Source organism: Cucumis melo, chromosome 11 (genome assembly GCF_025177605.1).
Source record: "Cucumis melo cultivar AY chromosome 11, USDA_Cmelo_AY_1.0, whole genome shotgun sequence".
NCBI classification, from domain to species: Eukaryota; Viridiplantae; Streptophyta; class Magnoliopsida; order Cucurbitales; family Cucurbitaceae; genus Cucumis; species Cucumis melo.
The window spans coordinates 7,683,220-7,703,731 of NC_066867.1; the positions used below are offsets into that span (position 1 = coordinate 7,683,220).

The 20,512-nt window shown below is 32.4% G+C and overlaps 2 protein-coding genes and 1 long non-coding RNA gene across 3 annotated transcripts; all 3 read right to left on the reverse strand.

The window, feature by feature from the left end:
* Positions 1 to 259: 259 nt before the first annotated feature.
* LOC127143994 (uncharacterized) lies at positions 260 to 762 on the reverse strand. Its single transcript, XR_007815484.1, has 3 exons — positions 629 to 762; positions 494 to 559; positions 260 to 412 (listed from the first exon to the last, which is right to left on the reverse strand). It is a non-coding gene; the product is annotated as an uncharacterized LOC127143994 (long non-coding RNA).
* Positions 763 to 11,228: 10,466 nt separating this feature from the next.
* Positions 11,229 to 14,652, reverse strand: LOC103501129 (putative disease resistance protein RGA3). Its single transcript, XM_051091691.1, has one exon. It carries the CDS (start codon positions 14,584 to 14,586, stop codon positions 12,376 to 12,378), a length of 2,211 nt encoding a protein of 736 aa, XP_050947648.1. The 5' UTR covers positions 14,587 to 14,652; the 3' UTR covers positions 11,229 to 12,375.
* On the reverse strand, positions 11,368 to 12,267 carry LOC127143901 (disease resistance-like protein DSC1). Its single transcript, XM_051079190.1, has one exon. The coding sequence runs from the start codon at positions 12,265 to 12,267 to the stop codon at positions 11,368 to 11,370; it is 900 nt and encodes a 299-aa protein (XP_050935147.1).
* Positions 14,653 to 20,512: the final 5,860 nt, after the last annotated feature.

A 20,512-nucleotide genomic window follows, 5' to 3' on the forward strand; every position in this document is an offset into this window, starting at 1 on the left:
AAATACATTGCAATTACCATACTTCACATAAACGGCAATACCATACCACACATACCTCAGATTTTTCTTGTTTCATTGGTGCTTTGTCCTTCCTTCTTCTATCTTCTTTTTCCTTTTGTTCCTTTTTAATAGTCTTCATCTATGTTATAGAAAGAAAATTTATAGCGAAATACAGAAAATTTACACTTGATCAAATGAATTATATCGTTACCTTCTTTCCCTTTTCCGTAGTCTTTTTTCTCTTTTTATTATCTGTTGATCTTCATTTTGTTCACTCGTCCATAAACTGGAATCTTCATCTACCGCTGTCTCCCCCTCCCCCTTCTCCATTGTTATCTTCTTCTCCTTGTTTATCTTCTTCTTCATGTTCATCTTCTTCTCCTTGTTCCTCTTCTTCACTTTCAGTATTTTCCTATTTTTCAACGTTATATTATCAATTTATATAATAAAATACATTTAGGAATTGAAGTACAACAAAGGGTAAAACACATACCTTTTCTTCAATCTCTTCTTATTTCTTTTATTCATGTTTTCTTCTGTAAACTTGCCTTTTTGAAACCTACACAGACCACAACATCAAAACCTTCATTGTACTCATTAGAAAATAAATCATAATGACGTAGTTTACCAAGCTTTTTGTCCTCTATTTCTTCTTTACAGTGGCATCTTATTTTGAAGATTCATTCCTCCCCCTATTTTTCGAAGTTATTGGACTTTCTCGCTTGCTTTCCGACCCCTCCACCATTGTATCTTTTGATCTCTGCTATAATTAGTCATACAAAAAGTTATAAGTATCTACAATTTATGTGTAATTCTTAAAAATATACATTAATACCTCATTGGAAGAACTTGACAGAGTTTGAATCCCCGTTGCCAATGGTTTTTTTCGAACCAGTGATACCTACGGCTCTTAACCGGTCACTTCTCGTTCTGACTTCTCCCTTCTCCTTTTTCATCTTTTGATTTTATACAATTTATAAAAACAATATACATTCATAAATATACAACAAATCCCTCTTCTTCTTCCTAAAATAAAGGACACATCAGTTTCTATATTGTTTATGTAATCGAAATAGATAATTAAATAAACAAAAAAATATCCCCAAATATATTTATAAATATTACATAAAATTAAAAAGAAAAAAAATATTATTCAATTTTCAAAATATCGGAACATTAAACATCACAACATTGGAAACTACTAAAAAACTAAACGAATTCTAGTTAAATAAAGAACTATAATGCAAAGAAGAAATCTAAAGAAGAAAATACATTCAAGAATTTGAAGAACTCACCGATTTGAGCCAAACGTATGAAGAATGGCAAAAAATTTTAAGAATTTGCAGCAGACGAAGGTATGAGATGAAGGGAACGATGAACCGAAGCAGAAATTTAAGGATTTCTGAAGTAGATGAAGGGAACGAAAGATACGAAGGGAAGAGACGAACGATGAATATTCAAAGGGACGAACGGTGTTTTTGAAGATACGAATGATTTGAACAAAAAAGTTTTTAAAGATTTGAATGCTTGAAGAAGGGAGGAACTATGTTTCTCGAAGGTTCAATGAAGATTCGAAGGGTGTTTCTTACGGAAGAGACGAACGATGAAGATTCGAAGGGACGAACGGTGAAATGAGATTAGGAACGTGAAGGTTAGGGTTTGAAGATTATGGTTCAAAATGGTGTGAAGACTTTTCAAAATCTCCTTGTGTTTCCAAATGAGAATTTAGTAGGAAATCGAAACGGTGGCTTACACAAAATGGAAGAGATGTGATAACTTGTAGAGCTTTGAATGTGATTTGATGAGTTATTTTTTGGTTTTGGGAGGAAAGTAGAATCTTCAATTGTGGGTGCAAAGTTTTATTTAATTGTAGGGTCTTTGGAGATTATTGAACAAATGTATTTAGGAATCAAGCTTGTCACTTAGATAGGGGAATTTAAGACATTGCTCCCTCATTTTTTTTTAATTTTTTTGCTTTGCTATTTTGTAAATTTAAAAATAAATTTGTCATTTATACAAAGTGAACCTCTTATTTTACCATTCTTCTTGTCAGCCCTTTTTCATAAATGTCGTAATGGACTACAATTTTATACAAATGTTTAGCCCAAATGCCCAAACTACCCACATTTAATATTAATAATAGATAGAAAAAAATAAAAAGAAAAAAGGAAAGTGGACCATCGTGCATAAGGAAAGTGGACTATTAATCATTTAATATATTTATTTTCATTTAATTTTAAGATTATCATTTATTAGATGTTCTATGTAAATATAATATATAATTAATTCAATTATAGTAATATTCTAATCAAAATTTCCTCTAATTATTTTTCTTTTGATGATTTTAGTCAAAATTTCTTCCAATATACTCTCTATCCATTCTCTCTCTCCGTCCATTCTTTCTTATTTCATTCATCTCCTTCAAGTTTTTTGTTGAGTGCATATTTGTTTTATACTATTAATTTTGTTTATGAAATTGTGAATTATAGTATGTCGGTGAAATATGAGACTCGTATCTGAAATAGAAGGGTCAAAATTTTGACAAAGTGTTGATTGGCGTTTTAAGAAGAATTAAGCTTATGTTTTGAAGTTTGTGTTAAAGGAGGCGAGACAAGAAGGTGTTAGGTGTTTAAAGATTTTTGGGTGTTCTGGAAGATCACGCTAGATGAAGCCAGGCGAGGAAATGTCTAATCTTGATTTGACAAAGGTTTACATGTAAGATTAAAGGTTAAACTTGGTTAAGTAAAACATTAAGCTCACACGTGTAAAGTTATAAGTAGGAACTAACAATTAGGGAGAAGCTCAAAGATAACTAATCAATTAGTATAAATAGAGTTGAAAAGGATTATTTAAAGGAGATTCTCAGAAAATTTTTCAAGCGCTGAAGTTGAAAAAAGAAGTACTGGGTGAGAAGAAGAGTTGAAGCTAGTCATTTGAGCTAAAGGAAATCAAGTTTTTTGAGTGACTTTAAAATATGTTTTGTACTTCAAAGCTTTCTTTTTAAATTTCATGTTCTTTGTAATAATATTTTATACATGAATATTTTAAATCAAGGCTTATGTTTAAAGAAGTTTATGTTATTTAACGATTGTGAAATTGTGTTTAAACTATTAATCTTATTCCAATCATTGACCTAATTGTTATGTGCACATAAGAGTTTAGGAAGCCTTTAGAAAAGGCCTGCATGGTAGAGTGAAGCCAGATAATGCAAAAAAATGGTATTGGGTTTGGCAGCCTGAGCAACGGGGAGTGAGCCAGAAGAGTCTTGGATACTGTTGATGAAAAGGTCATCACAGTAATCTAAACACAAGGAGATGAGTCTTGGTGTTGGGAATGGTTCATGCTCTTGGTGAGAAGGATATAAGGTTAATATGTGTTATGCGATTAGCTTGTTTTAAACTAAAATGATTTAGTTATGAAATCTGTTTCTTAAAGGTTTTCTAAAAACTCCTCACTAAGTCTTTTGACTTATGTTTAAGTTTTACCTCCTCAAGTGACAAAGTGTTAAGACCATATACGAAGGGACAATGCTTTTGTTGGGCGAGGAAGCTCAGCGAGACGTTTAGTTTAAGTTGTTATATTTTAGTATTAAGAAATTATGTAATTTGTGTTGTATGTTAAGGTTGAAGTTAATAAAAGATGCTGTTTGCTATACTCTCTGCTGCATTCTGATTTTTCTTATCGTCTAGTGGTTAAGTTATTAAGTGTTAAGATCTTAAGTTGACTAGGCGATGAGAACTGAGTTAAAAAGCTTATCTTAAATCACGTCACATACTGCATTGCATTTTTGTTTTTGGGTTGAATGCGAAACAGGGTGTGACATGAAAAATTTTAGTGAAGTTTTTCGATTAAGAAAATTTATAGTTCTGAATAAAGTATATATTCAACGTACATTTTTTCGTTTTGCATTTTTGTTCATATGTACCACATACTTTACTAATTTCTAATTTCTAATAATTATATTACATCCATTTTGCATTGTTTTTCATACATTGAAAGTTAATTTGATAAATTCTTACAGTGTCAAAAACTGATTTCGATTTAAATAGAACAGTATATACTCGTATATATTTTAAATAATACTGTACATGATATAATATAATTACATCCATTTTCGGTGAGTGCATATTTGTTTCATATTATTAAATTTATTTCTAACATTGTGAATTATAGTATGTTGGTGAAGTTTTCCTTTGAAGTTTTTCGATCAAGCAAATTTACAGTCAGTGAAGTATATATACCACATCCTTTCCTTCCGTTTTACATTGTTTTTCATACATACAACGTACTTTAATAATTTTTGATATTATACTTATTATATTATTTCCATTTCGCATTGATTTTCATATATTGAAAGTTAATTTGAAAATGTTTACATTAGTTATGATAGGGTTTTCACTAAAATTTTCATATATTATGAGTTTTTTTTTCCAATGATTCTCACAACAACATTAGTTATAGTGTAACAGAAATTTTAGCGAATGAACGTATGTCTTTTCAAGACTTATACAATAGTCTATTACAATGTATATCTAAAAGTATGATAGACATAATATATGATATATTATACAGTATATGATGTATATCATTCAGTCTCTTTGTGATCTATTTAAAGTTCTCTCTATTTTCTCGTTTCTCTCCACTTGTTTTTTTTTCCTTTTAGTTTCCTTATTTTTTGATTTATTTTCTTCCTTTCTTGTTCTATCTTCATTTAGTCTCTTCCTTTTTCTTAATACCTACATTTTGATCTAAATTTGTCCTTTTATATAATGTAACATTTGTTACAAAATTAAAATAAAATGTAAAATATGCACACATACAATGTTATCTAATATTATGTAAAATAGTTTCAGTCATGGTAAGATTTTACAAATTAACTTCCAATATATGAAAATCAATACAAAATTGATTAAATATAATAAGTATATATCAAAAATTATTAAATTACATGGTATATATGAAAAACAATGCAAAACGGAAGAAAATGATGTGGTATATATACTTAATTAACTATAAATGTAAGGCCCCAAAAATTTGAGGTAATTTCTCAACATAGCTATCTTATTTTATTAAATTTTGTTTATAATGTTTGGGTGTTGTATTGTTGGAATTTGGTTAGGAAAATAGGACAATTTTATTAAAAAGGGAAAAGAAAAGGAGAAGAAAAGGAAAATGATAATATTAATAATAATATAATATAATATAGGAGAATTTTCATGGATATAAAAAAATAGTAAATTATTTATGGCCCGTATAACAAGCTCATTAAGGCAAATTATTTTTTTAAAATTCCTTATTTGCCCATACTCTTTTATAATGATCTTTCAAATCTGATAGTTCTTTCCGATTTTTTCATGATTGTCGTTTTCGAGTTATTCACCTCGTCTTTTATATATATTTCATCTTGATCATTCTTTCTTTTGTTCATAATTTTGTACAACATTCTTTCTCATATTCATCATCTTCCATAACGTTGTTTCTCTTCTTGTCATCTTGGACAATCAAGATCGTCTATATTGCTCTGTTAATACTACCTCAGTGGTTTTGGTTTTGGTGAGTATTTTAAATATTATTTTTTTGTTTGAATTATTTAGTTGATTAATTATAAAATTTCGTTCAGAATTATATATTTCGGCATCAAGAGAATGTTTAGAATATGTAGGTTAATGTAAGACATCATGTATTTTGTTATGAAGATCGTTGAAGATTTTAATGATTGTTTACGTCGAACTAAGAATTTATATTTAAGTAAAAATGTCGTTTTTGTTTTTTGTTGTTTGTAAGAATTTAAAGTTTTTTTTCGTTTAGAACTTTTAAGAATCATTGTAAGAATTGTATATTTCATTATGAATATCGATAGTTTGAAGTTTTTCACAATAATTTTCATTTAGTTACTTGATCGTTTACCTCTATCAACACCATCGTTTATCTATATAGAGACGATTGTTTTGCTATATGAATACGATCCTTCATCTTTATGAACACGAAAATTTTCAATATTTTGTATGATCAGCGTCTTTAAACGATCATGTATCTTAGTCAACATTATCGTTTAATTATTCTATACGATCTTTAATTTATTTTATATGATCGTTTATTGTTGTTAAATGATCGTTTAATATTTATTATCATTTTTGCACGACCGTTTATTTATTTTTTACATTGTGTTTATTTTTATTGTTTAGTACATTTTATTCTCTTATTTTGTGATAGATATCTATTTAATTCTTCATTTTACCATTAATATATTTTTTTCCAAATTAGAATTTCTATTCCTATTGTTGTTTTTCATGGAGGTCAATGGAATGGTTGCAATGTTTATGAGAATTACTCAGTGTCCGGAATTTTGGTAGATATGCAAGTCAGCTTTAATTCTTTGGTTGCTTTGGCATGTGAACAAATTGAATTTGATGAATCAGTAGAATTATCTGTTTTACTTGATTTTGGTAAAACCAATGTTCAAACTGTGGTGTCAATAAAGAAAGACATTGATGTTGCTTGGCATTTAGCTTTTGCTAAAGATCATGTAACTAGTAGACATCCATTAGTTGCCCATGTAAGTGTTAATTGTTTGGGAATGTCTTCTTCATCTAGTAGTATATGGAAGAATGTTGATATGTCACTGAATATAGGCTCTTCTTCTTCTGTTTCAAATAATGAAGTTATAAAAGACATCTCTTATTATTCTGATTTGAAGGGAAAATGTTTATTTGAAAGTAAAGAAGTGCTTTCAAAGTGTTTTTGCCTAATAGCAGTGAAGACCAACTTTCAATTTAGGACTACAATATCAAATTTGAGGTTTCTTGAATTTAGATGTTTGCAAGAAGGCTGCAAATGGTATGTAAGAGCATCTCGTTATAAGAAGAGTGATTTGTGGATGCTACGAAAATACACTTCTGACCATGATTGTTCATTGAGTATTGCTCAAAGTTCTCACATGCAAGCTTCTTCAACAGTAATTGGCAGTTGTTCGATAGATGATTTTAGATTCATGTCTACTAATCGTTCCATTCCTAAAGAGATTGTGCATAAGGCTCGTACAAATCTTGGAGTTAATATAAGTTACCAAAAACCTTGGAGGGCGAAAAAACGTATGGTAAAGATATTACATGCTGACGCAGTTGAATCGTATGTATTGATTCCAAGATTCTTTGATAAATTGGTTGAACCTAACCTAGGTATGATCAGTTTTGTACATCAAATTTAAATTCATTTACAAATAGATGTGGATAGACTAATATCTAGATAAACCAATATTAGCATCTATCACATTCTTTCTGTTCTTTTTTGTTTGTACTGATAAAAGTGTGTTTGTAATTATTATAGGTACATGCAATGCTTTAGAAATGGATGATAGTGGTCATTTCAAGTTTTGCTTTATGGCTTTTGGTGCATCAATTGAGGGGTGGAAATATTGTAGACCTATTATTTTTGTTGATGGGACATTTATGAAATGTAAGTTTGGTGGCATCCTATTAACAACTTCTTCATAAGATGGTAACAATTAAATTTTCCCTCTTGCTTTTGCCATTGTAGATTCTAAAAATGATGTATCATGAACGTGGTTTTTTTAGAAGATACGAGGTAGTTTTTCAAAGCGGACTAATTTAGCCATTGTTAAAAAATTTTATACTTAGCAAATTTTTCCTCAATTCTTTTCCTTCTTTACACTAGAATCTAACTTTTTCCTTTGAAACTTCTTTCCTCTAATTTTTGCGAATCCTAAAATGTTCCAATGGCCTTGAAAAGTTTGGGGTTTCACAAGATCTCACTCTTAAAGGGAGTCTTAAGTATTCCTAAATATAATGGATGTGAGGGGATCTAAAACTTAGGCAGCACCGAGAATACTGTCCTCCTAGACGTAGGTGGTTTTGCACCGAACTAAGTTATCAATTTCTATGCTATTATTTTTCTGCTTGCTTTCATAACGACCTTCTTATTGGATGTATTATCAATCACATTGTGCTTTTGTTACATCCACGCGTTTTTTTAGGAATAGTAATTTTTTATTTGTTTGTGTAACGAGAAAAAAGGATATTTTTTAAATTATGTATGTACCTTTATATTTAGATTAAAAGTTTAGTATACAATCCTTCTCTAAAATAGGGTTTTTACACAAAAGGTTGCCAAAGTAATTGTCGTGTTTGGAGAGAGTTGGAATGTAATTCAAATTACTGAGAATCAAATAAGTGTTGGAAAGCATGAGTAATCGAAAATAAAAACGAGAAGGAGATTGTAAGGTGTGGAAATAATAAAAAGGGGTTAGATTGAAAACTATTGGAACAAAATTAGTTTTATATAATAGATTAGACCCATGTTCGATACAAACAAACATGAGTTTTTATTACATTACAATACAAACTTGTCTCATTATGGTTCACCAAAAATCCCAAAATGTTGACTTTAATTATGAGTTTTGCTTAAAAATAATTGGTTTACATGGTCTTACAACACGTCAAATGCATTTTTCAAATCTAGTTTTGAGTTCAAAAGTATTCATTCTTTAATTAAAATGTTTAAAACCATAGGAGAATTTATTTAGGAAAAATAGAAAATATTCCAAATTTAGTTATTTCTTAATTTAGGATGGTTTTGATGTTTTAAATGGTTTTAAAATATTCGTAGTTTTTCTAAGGCTTAGAGAGGGTTAAACCCAAATTTAACAATGTTTGTTTTTGGGATTGAAAAGCCATAATTTTGTAAACTTATTATGCAAAAGAAATTTCATAAAATGAGAAGAATAGTAATTGGGTAGATAAAATTGATTATATTGGAATTAGCTTCTAGACCCATAAAAACACAATGCTGGTCTTTTAATTTATTGGTAATTGGATTTATTTAGGGTTTAAGAAAGCTGACACGCAGGAGTTGAATTTGAAAGTTTGGGATCAGGTAGTGGAATTGGTGACTTGGGTAAGTAGTTTCAACATCCTTTTCAAAAAGGGCCATTTGCACCTGTGGCAATATATAAAATAGAAATTATGTGTTCATCACCTAACATTTTAAATTTAAATTTTTGCACGAATGATAAATTAATAAATTCGACCCGGTTAAAATTTTTGGATGGCCAAAATACTCTTATAGTTAAAAATGTATTTTATTACCATCCCATTGCTATCTAATTGTCATCTTATTACCACTAATTATCAATGATATCGATTATTAATTGATTGTTATCTGATTTCTATTTGATCTACATCAATATCTAATTGTTAATAATACTGATTTACCATCTTATTGTTATTTAATTTAATATGATATTATTTACTATCCACTAACCTTATTTTTATGTTTTTTTTTTATAATTACTAAGTAGTTTATCGATAGTCATTTCATTATTTTCCTTCTTTTGTCAATTGAGTAATTTCAAATTACCATCATATTATCATATGATTACATTCCATGTTTTTGTCATTTGCTAAGGATTTGTGTATTACATTATGATTATCATCTAATTACCTTAATTTTTTTTTGTTAATTACTAAGCAATTTATGATTACGTATTCTTCATTTTTGTAATCTATATAACATTGTCTATCATCTCATTGCCACTATGAAAAATGACCATTGGATGCTCAGCCACAACAACCAAATACTGAGATAGTATCACTTGATCGCCTTGTAATTGTCATTTAATTACTTTTTTTTTTCAATTTTAGTTAGCTTTTCGAAATAGATACCATTTGATTGTTACATTCCACTTTTCAATTTTTTTTCCATTTTAGTTTGTCTTTTGAAATAATCATTTAATTTGATTGTTTTCTAACTGTCATCTAATTACCTTTTGATTGTCCCCTAATTACCTTCTAATTGTCATCTAATTTCCTTTTGAATTGTCACAAAATTTTCAAGTCCAACAAAGTGAATCAGAGCTCCATGTAATACATGATTCTCTTTTTCCTTATTTGTATTGTGAAGGAAGCAAAATCAGATTAGGAACTTCCTCCTCCGCCACCGTGCCGCCACTCTGTCAATATGAATGGAGTAACCAGAGAGAAATCAGAAGCTCGGGGTCTTAGAGAACTAGCAGAGAAAAGGTTCAGAGATTTCAATCTCAAGTCTACTCTCAAGTTCGCCAAGCGAGCCCATCACCTCAATCCAAACCTTGATGGTGCCACAAAATCCTCGCCTCCTTTCAGATTCTTCAAGTTGTCGCTAACTCTCCAGACAACTGGTACTAGATTATTTAGACGGAGTCATTTGCTCACATCAACACAATAAAAAAAGCAATACAAGAAGCTTTCTCTACTATTGCATCAAAATAAGAATCCCTATTTTGGTTTCGAGAAGGCGTTCAAGCATGTCAACAAGGCATTTCATCTTTATTCGATAAGATTAGGAGGAAGAAAAGAGGGTAACTTTTGGTATTTATAAAAATAAATTGAACATCATTTGTTATTTGTTCAATATTATTAATAATTTTTTCATATTTACAAGATACTAAATAGAGGTGATATGGACTTAATTTTATAAAAGATTTTGCAGTTTGGTGCAAAATTTCTATTATTTATTAATTTACCTTCCACCTTTTAATAAAATAGCTATATATCATAAACAATACACTAATTATTAATAATCAATAATACAAAGAATTACAAGGCTTCCAACCTCTTGTAAAAAGTACCATAACTTTATGTTTTTCAATTAAGAACTAAAATGTGTTATAGTTTTATACTAAAAAAACATAATTAAAACTAAAAATTAAAAAACCAAGAAGATAAATTTTCTAGTTAATTAGATAACAGATTATATTTTGGTATATATTTATAAAAATAAATTAACATAATTTTTTATTTATTCAGTATTATTAATATTTTTTATATATTTGCAATATACTTTACAGCAAGAAAAGATAGTGGGGAAGAGAGATTTTGGTGTGAAATAAGAGTGGATTTGTGACTAAAATACTTGGATTTAAAATAAAAGAAAAATTACTCACATAATTTCTTTAACTTTTTTTATGCAAACTGAAAATTCCATAGATAAAAAATCAAAAAAAGTTTTCTAGAAAGAAAGAGAAAAGGTTTAGAAATTGGATTAGAACCAATTTTAAAAATTTGATAACTATGAGTCATCAGTAAACATTATGGTAATTGGAAGATATAAAAGTCAGAGAGAAACACAACATTCAAATATCATCCCTCTTTCGAGAAGGAGTTTGTATATTTGTTTTAATAAAATGCAAAGTGTTTAATTAATTAATAACCAAAAGAGAGATCAGAATGAAGTTGATCCTCAATCTCAATTTGCATCCATTGAAAAAATAAATTGTACAAACGAAAGCTAAGAGAATTCAACTTTGAAAAGTTTAGTACACATGATTTGCTTCCAACACCAAACAAAAAATAAAAATAAAAATAAAAAAAACTAAATCCTATGTATCCAAATTTGTGGAAGGTGGGAAAGTTTTGCCCGCTCCATATCACCTTCGTCAAGTAGTAGCATCGGACGTATGTAAGCATACAAGTTGTTTAATTTGATGAGACGTAGCATTGCTTCTGTCGAAGCCAATTTTTTCAATTTTTTGCAATTACGAAGATCGAGTGTTTGCAGACATACAATGTTTCCTAACCATTCTGGCAAAGCTTCAATGCCTCCAAAATTTTCAATGCCTAGACTTTCCAAGGCAGTAAGGTGTTGAAGTTGTTGAGGAATTTGCGTTACACTATTATTGCTCAACACATTCTCCACTAAACAAATTGTTTTAAGGGAAGGAAGGTGCTGAAGGATGCCAAAATCATAATCCTCCATATTTCCAACAATTTTCATTACCCTCAAATTCATGAGATGACATAAATCTTCTGGCAGCTTGTTTAATGGACCAATGTGTAAATACCATAATTCCGGCTTATTTCTCATATTTATGCTCAAATTTGAACATTGATCTATTGTCACTCTTCGAATGGAACTACAAAATTGTAGTCCATTTGGAAGTTTTGTCAATTTGTTACAGTGTGAAACGATCAATGATTCAAAGTGTTGCATATCATTCTCGTCAAAAACTTCTGGAATGTTTAATAATTTGGGACATCTACTTATCTCCAAGCTTCTAAGATCGGAAAAGATTGTAACATTTGATGATGCATCATTTGTCATTACTTCTTCCCATTGCTCTAAGTTGATCATATTCTGCATTACAAATTTCTCAAGCTTTGGGAAGAACCTTCTTTGGTTTGGATCATTACCATAGAACTCGTTGTCTATAATTTGGAGAACTTGAAAGCGGTAAATCTCAAGTTTCTTTAGGTTATTTAATTGTCCAAGCATTGGAAGCTTTTCACAACTATTACAACCACCCAAATATATCTCTCTTAAATTCTCAACAAAAATATTGTTAGGCAAATGTCTTCCTGCAAACTTGTGGATTTTTAATGATCAAAGATTTTTGTTTGGTTGAAGTCCTTCCAACACTTTCAAATCATTGTACCTGTTGTTATCTTTTCTTTTTATGTGCCAATTTAAGTGTAGCTCTTTTAAATTCTCCTTTTCTGCTAAAACTACTCCATTTGCTTCCTCTTTACTTTCAACTTTCTCCAAACACAAAAGACTCAAACTACCTTGCAAGTTTTTCAATGGACCCAATTCAGTAATCTTACAACCTTTTTCAAATCCAACTGCAAAATGAGACAACGTTTGAAGTTGAGTCAATTGACTTAAATGTGGAGGCATTTTGGAGCAAATCGTACCGACTTTAAAATGTCTTAAATTTACCAAATTTGTAAAGTTTGTCGGAATTTCTAGAATCACTGAGAAATAATGGAACTTTAATGTTTGCAAATTATGAAGCGAAACAATAGGCTCTGGAATTTTTAATGCATCTCTACATCTTGAAATCTCTAGATATCTCAAGTGTTTCAATTGACCAATTGACTTCGGTAACTTGTTAATAAATATCTTCAAAACACGCAAACAAACAAAGTTCCTTATCTCAACATCAAAAAGTGTCTGATCTATATTGTGAGGAATCTTTTGAATGAAATCAATGGTGCGTAACTTGCATGCAACATTTTGAATCTCCTTCTTCTTAAGCTCCTCCTCCAATATATTCCTATGATTTAGTTGCAAATTTTGATCCTTTGAAACTGCCATTGCAATATCATGTACAAGATCATGCATCTTATATTTTGTCTTTGTTTCATTGGCATCTTCAAATAAGCAGTGCGACAATAAGATTTTGAAGTATATGTCTCCTACATTTTCCATTATCACGTTTCTTCCTTCTTGTGGTTGAAGAAAACCTTGTGCCATCCACATTTGAATTAGATCTTCTTTTTCGAACACAAAATCCTTGGGAAAAATTGAACAATATGAAAAACATTGCTTTAATACAGATGATGGTAGACGATTCACACTTAATTTTAATATAGACAAAACAATATTTTCCTCTTGCAGTGGAGTTATTAGCACACTTTTCAACATTTCCTCCCATCTCTCAACATCTCCTTCAAATTTTACTGCCCGTCCCAAGACTCGTGCAGCCAATGGTACACCACCAATTTTTTTTACTAAATCTTTTTGAATGATCCCTAAGTTTGAAGTCATTGATAGTCCATATGCATTTGCACTCTCTTTAAACAAGGACCAACATTGATCATTAGATAATTTACTTAAAAGATGACAAGAACATGTTCCCATGATTTTTGCAACTTCAGCACTCCTTGTAGTCACAACAATACTATTCTTAGAGTTTCCAGTGATCTTAAGCAAACAATATTTCAACTCATCCCATAGAAAAGAATTTTCGTTCCAAACATCGTCAAGCACAAGAAAATATGTTTGGCCAAGCATCTCTTTTTGGAGTTCACGAAGAAAAACCTCCTTACTATCCCCTCCATTAGAAATGCCACCTTTTAGATTTTGTAAAATATCTAACAAAATCTTGTTGACAATAAATGGTTCAGAGACACATACCCATACAGTTTTATCAAAATGTTGTCTAACCAACTCATGGTTGAAAACTAACTTTGCCAAAGTTGTTTTTCCTAATCCACCCATACCAACAATGGGTAGGATAGATGTAAGTTGATTATTGCTAGCGTCAATCACTTGTTTCACTATACTTTCAACTTCAACATCCCTCCCCACAATCTTATGATCTTCGAGTTCTGAAATTGTTTCTCGATATTGACTAATAACATCGATCTCTGGTCTTGCATTTTCATTCACCACTAGTCCTAAAGGAGCAGCCTCATTGTAATGCTTTTCTAACAATTCTACAAGAGTCATCATTTTTTTCGCCATGTTACGACGAAAGATGAAAGCATTGCTTGAAGGAGAAAAAAAATCGCAAACCTTCTTCATTTTCCTTGTATGGACCTTTTGTCGAAGATGTTCATAAACAATTTCGTCTAATAGATCATCGGCTTGATAAACAAGATGTCGAAGATCGTCTACCCACATCCTCACAGAATCATGATGCAATTTTCTCGTGTTGATATCGCGTAAGAAAGCTTCAGCCTTGAGTAGCCATTTTTGGAGCTTGGAGAGATGTTTCTGGAAGCCCCATGCTAGGCCAGTTTGATCCCGTGCAACCTTCAACTCCTTCAACATTTCTTCCACAGCAAAAGTCCATAGGAAATCACCCATTGTGCAATTCTAAGGTTCTCTCTCAGAAAGAATGCTCAAATGATTTGTAGAAGAATTAGATCTAAAATCCAAAGGATATGTATAAATCAAAATGGTCTTTGTAAGTCAATGTGGACTTGGGACAGAGGAAGCTTCACAGAAATAAAATGTGGTTGAAAACTAAAGGACGTGGCATTCTCATATTCACAGCTAACCTAACCCAACAAACAAAAATAAATAAATAAATAAATAATATCGTACATCAAATACTATTTTTGGAAAATACATTTCAAACCGTATCTTTCACCTATTTATACAAACTACATTTATTATAAAATTTTATAATACAACCTTTTTTACAAAATTGATATGTGATTTTATTAAATCTTATTAATTATATTATTCATTTAATAAAATTCAAAGGAAATTGCATCGGTTCACAAAAAAATTAGAAAAAAGCAATCTATAGTACCACTTTTTTGCATATGGCAAGGATTACAAACATGACAAGTAATTAGATATCATACAGCTATCAGAGCCATCAAATGGTTATTCGCTTTTAAATTTTCTACTTTTGCAATTCAGAAAATATAGTGACGTTGACCTTATTATCATAAATTTTTTTGTTATTTTTGCAAGCGCTCCTATATTCAAGATTATCTATCTATATATGATATTTAGATTTTACTAGGTTTTGAAATAAAATTTCATAAACTTTTATCACTTTAATCTTGAATTCAATTATTGAAAAATTATAATTTTTCTATCAAATTATATTTGAAAAATAAAAAGATCATAATGTTTTGAATTTTAATTTTTATCTAGCGGCTAAGTTTTTTCCAACATTGTGATTTTTAAGCTTAAAGGATCATTCTATTTCTTTGAGCTAGTTAAATGAACCATAAAAAATGAGAATGAACCATTAGTAATTAGTTAACTCTTCACACAGGTTGTTTATAATCTCAACTGGATTAATTTATTGTCTTACTGTTGAGATTACTTCTTGTTTCTTAAGTATCATTGATTCACTAATGAACAACTAGTTTAAAGTCTAACATATAAATTGAATCCCTCTTTGGCCAATAAGAGTGGGACTCCTTGTTCAAGACTTGGATTCAATGCACAAGGGAAGAACCAAATTTTAATTCTCTCTTAATTTAGGATGGTTTTGATGTTTTAAATGGTTTTAAAATTGGAGAATTAAGTAGTATTTGTATAGGATTATCACTATACATTTGGGTATGTGTTTTTAAGGATTAAAGAGGGTTAAACCCAAGTTAACTATGTTTGTTTTTTGGGATTCAAAAACACTAATTTTGTAAACTTATTGTGCAAAACAAATTTCATAAAATGAGAAGAAGAGTACATGGGTAGATAAGATTGATTATGTTGGGATTAGCATCTAGACCCATGAAAACACAATGATGGGTAATTGGAATTGTGACCGAGGTAAGTAGTTTTATTTCCACGTCCTTTCCAAGATATGAATTTTGACTATTAATTGTGGTTTGTTAAATTTTGAAATATATGTTTGAAAGTATGTCTATGCCGTTTGAAATTGTTTGCATGCCTTAAATGGTCCTTTTATTATTAAAATTATATTTTATGAGATTTTTGAATTTACTCAAAGTGTTTTGTCTGTTTTTAGTTGATATGTCGAATAAAAGTATACGACTTTTTCATAAAAAAAAAAAAAATGTTGGAAGCGTTTTGACTCCTTTAATTTTGATTACTTCTGAAAACTTTTTGACATATTTGATTGGTTTGATCTAATAAGTTTTGTTACAAAGCTTGCTATTTCAAATTATCTAGTTTCATATGTTTCTGACTATAGTAGGGATTGTATGCTATTTTGTAGTAGCGTCTAATGCTCCAAAAATTGAGAATTGAATTATCTTAGTTTAATTTGATTACGTTGGAATTATTAGGAGTTATTTGAAATTTTTGTTGGGGACTATTTAATTTTGTGGAAGTTAGAATTAATAAATATTTTTGTAAGAATATTTAATTAATTATTGAAATTTGGAATTTTTGGTGTTGTAAACCTTGGATTTAGTGGTAATACTTGTCCCCACTTACTAGCGGTGTAAGTGGATTTCCCTGGAATAAAGTGAGCTAGCTTCGTGAGCTTGTCAACAATAACCCAAATCACCGTATAGCCCTTCAGAGTCCTAAGCAGTCCTGTAATGAAGTCTATCGACACGCTCTCCCACTTCCACCCTAGCACACTCAAAGGTTGCAACAAACTTGTTGGCCTCTGTCTTGGTGCCTTCACCTGCTGGCATACCAAGCACCTATTAACGAAGTCTGCCACTTCTCTCTTCATATTTCGCCACCAGTAGACTCGCTTCAAGTCCTGGTACATCTTCGTACTGCCAGGATGCATAGAGAATTGGGAGATATGGGCCTCAATCAAAAGCTCTGTCTTAACTGCACTATTCGGTGGGACGAATAAACGTCTCTCATACATAAGTCCACCATTAGAGGATATGGAAAACTCCTCATCCTGTTTTGCTTCTATCAGGCGACGCTTCTCAACCAAATATGGATCATTTAGTTGAGCCACAATAATACTCTTCCTCAAGGTTGGCTGTACTGACAACTGAGCCAACTGTGAAGTAACTTCTCCTACTGAAACTGCAATCTCAGCTCTCTTAAAGTCTCTAAGTAAAGGAGCTTGCTTAGTGATAAACACTGCTAAATGTGACACCTTCCTACTAAGCGCATCAGCTACCATGTTCGCTTCTATCAGGCGACGCTTCTCAACCAAATATGGATCATTTAGCTTAGCAACAATAATTCTTTTCCTCAAGGTCGGCTGTACTGACAACTGAGTCAACTGTAAAGTAACTTCTCCTATTGAAACTGTAATCTCAGCTCTCTCAAAGTCTCTAAGCAAAGGAGCTTACTTGGTGATAAATGCTGTTGAATGTGACACCTTCCTACTAAGCGCATCAGCTATCATGTTCACCTTACCTAGGTGATACAGAATCTCGCAATCATAATCCTTTACTAACTCAAGTCATCTTCTCTATCTCATATTCAACTCCTTCTTAGGTGAAGAAGTACTTCAGGCTCTTATGATTAGTAAAAATATGTATCTTCTCACCATACAGGTAGTGTCTCCATATCTTCAGTGCAAAAACTACTACTGCCAATTCTAGATCATGGGTAGGGTAGTTTTGCTCATGACTCTTCAACTGACGAGAGGCATAAGCAACTACCTTACCTTGCTGCATCAAAACACAACCCATACCTTTCTTGGAGGCGTCATTGTAGATCACAAAACTTCCAGACTCATCTGGCACTGAAAAGACTGGTGAAGTCACAAGCTTCTTCTTAAACTCGTGGAAACTACTCTCACATGTTGGGCTACAAACAAAAGGAGTCCCCTTCCCGATCAACTGAGTCAATGGACTGGCTATACGAGAAAAGTCTTCTACGAACCTTCTGTAATAACCTGTTAAACCCAGAAAACTACGAACTTCGCTGACTGTAGATGGTTGAGGCCAACTAGTAGCAGCTTCAATCTTCGTTGGGTCCGCAGAGACTCCCTCACTGGATACTATATGGCTAAAAAGACACCTTCTTCAATCAGAACTCGCACTTACAAAACTTAGCGTATAGTTTATTGGTTCCAATTGTCTCCAAAACATTATGCAAATGCTCCTTATGCTCAGTCTCTATCTTGGAGTAAACCAAGATATCATCGATAAAAACTATAACCAAAGTGTCTAAGAAATTCATAAACACTATGTTCATCAGATCCATAAATACCACAGAAGCATTGATTAAGCCAAAAGACATTACAATAAACTCGTAATGTCTATATCTGGAATGGAAAGCAGTCTTAGGAATGTCACTATCTCTAATCCTCAACTGGTGATAGCCTGAACGTAAATCGATCTTAGAGAAAATAGTGGCTCCTTGCAGCTGATCAAACAAGTCATCAATCCTGGACAATGGATAGCGATTCTTGACTGTCACCTTATTCAGCTCTCTCTAATCAATGTAAAGATGCATCGATCCATCCTTCTTCTTCATGAACAGTACTGGTGTTCCCCAAGGTAACACACTAGGTCGTATGAAATCCTTGTCCAGTAACTCCTGCAACTGGACCTTCAGCTCTTTCAACTCAACTGGGGCCATTCTATAAGGAGCTCTAGATATTGGGGCAGTGTCTGGCTCTAGCTCGATAACAAAATCGATCTTCCTGGGAGGTAGAAGTCCTGGAAGCTCATTTGAAAAAACGTCGGGGTATTCTCCCACCACCGACTCAAATGACAAGGAAACTTCTGGCTCTCTAGTGTCTACTACACTGGCCAAGATACTCAAAGTACCCTCTCTGAGTAGCTTACTCGCTTTCATAGCTGAGATGACTTTGGGTAGGACCACAGTCCTTGCCCTCTTAAACTTGAAACTAGCCGCTGAAGGAGGGTTAAAAACTACCTCTTTGCAGAAACATTCTATACTTGCATGGTTGGCAAACAACCAATCCATGCCTAAAATTACATCAAAATCTCGCATGTCTAAAACTAGCAAAGTTACATCTAACACATGGTTTGCTATCTCTACTTGACATGCCTTTATCTTATCTTTAGACAATATAACTTCCCCTAATGGAGTAGAAACAGACAGTATACTACCCAAAGGTTCTACTTTTAAACACATCTGCCGAACAAAAACTGAGAATATGGATGGGATGACCTAGAGTCAAACAATACAAATGCGAAGTGCCCCAAGATTGAGAGCGTACCTGTCACCACAGTACCAGCTTGCTCGACCTCCTAACGTGTAGTGGCAAAAACTCTTCCCTGCTAGGAAGTGAGAGTCTGGTTCGAAGTAGTCTCAAGCAGTTTTTGAGGACAAAAGTCGATTGTATGCCCTGGTTGCTTGTACCTAAAACAAACTCCACTTCCTGCCAAGCAACGACCTATATGAGATCACCCATAGCTACGACAAGCAGGTAGCTCTCTCAAAGTCTTTTCTGTAGCAGCAAGCTCCTGGCGATGCCACTGGAAAAGACCTTCTAACCTCAGGTTCCTCTGTGACACTATAGTAAGCTACAACTCAGCCTTCCTCTCCTGACCTAAGGTTGACCCTCTTTCTGCAGTCTTGGACAAATTAGCTCTCTCGTGCAAAGTCATATCCACTGCCAGGCGCAGTGATCAGCATGGGTGGTTGGCCTGAAGGCTCGAACAAATCCCTAGAGATCTAGTCTGAGACCTCTAACGAACTTCTCGGTCCTGGTAACCTCATCCCTCACTGTATTGGGAGCAAAATGGGATCACATATCGAACTCTATGTCATACTGCTCCACAGTCATGTCGCCTTGCTCCAGGTTCAGGAACTTTTGCTGCTTAGCGTGCCTCAAGTTGGCAGAGAAGAATTTAGTATAGAAGCTCTCCTTAAACTGTTCTCAGGTTATCTTGCTGACATCACCACCCAGCATCCTCTCAGCAGTCTCTCACCAGGCGGAACCTTTATCTTCCAAGAAGAAAAATGTGCACTGAACCTTCTAGTCATTAGGACACTTCATGTACTGGAAAATGGTCTCTAATGAAGTCGACCACATCTAGACCTTGGTGCGGTTATCCATAGACCCATCAAACGTCTTAGGATTGTACTTTCTAAAGTCTCTCAGATGTTTAGCCTTGGTTGATAGTTGGTCTGGCACGGGCGGAGATTCCACTAGGGTTGGAGGAGGGGCGATCGGGGTCTACTAGGCAGCATGAAATTGTGCTAAAGCATCCCTCAACATATCTTGGTATCTCTCTCCATTGCAGCAAGGTCTGCTTGAGTGACGGCTGCAGTAGGGTTGGCAGCTTGTACGACAGGTTGCTTTTTAGGCTTGATACGTCTAACTCCTCTGCCTCCTCTACCACTCTACGTGGCGGCATTTTTCCTAAATTCCACTAGCGGAAGTTTTTCACAATACGCTAGATGC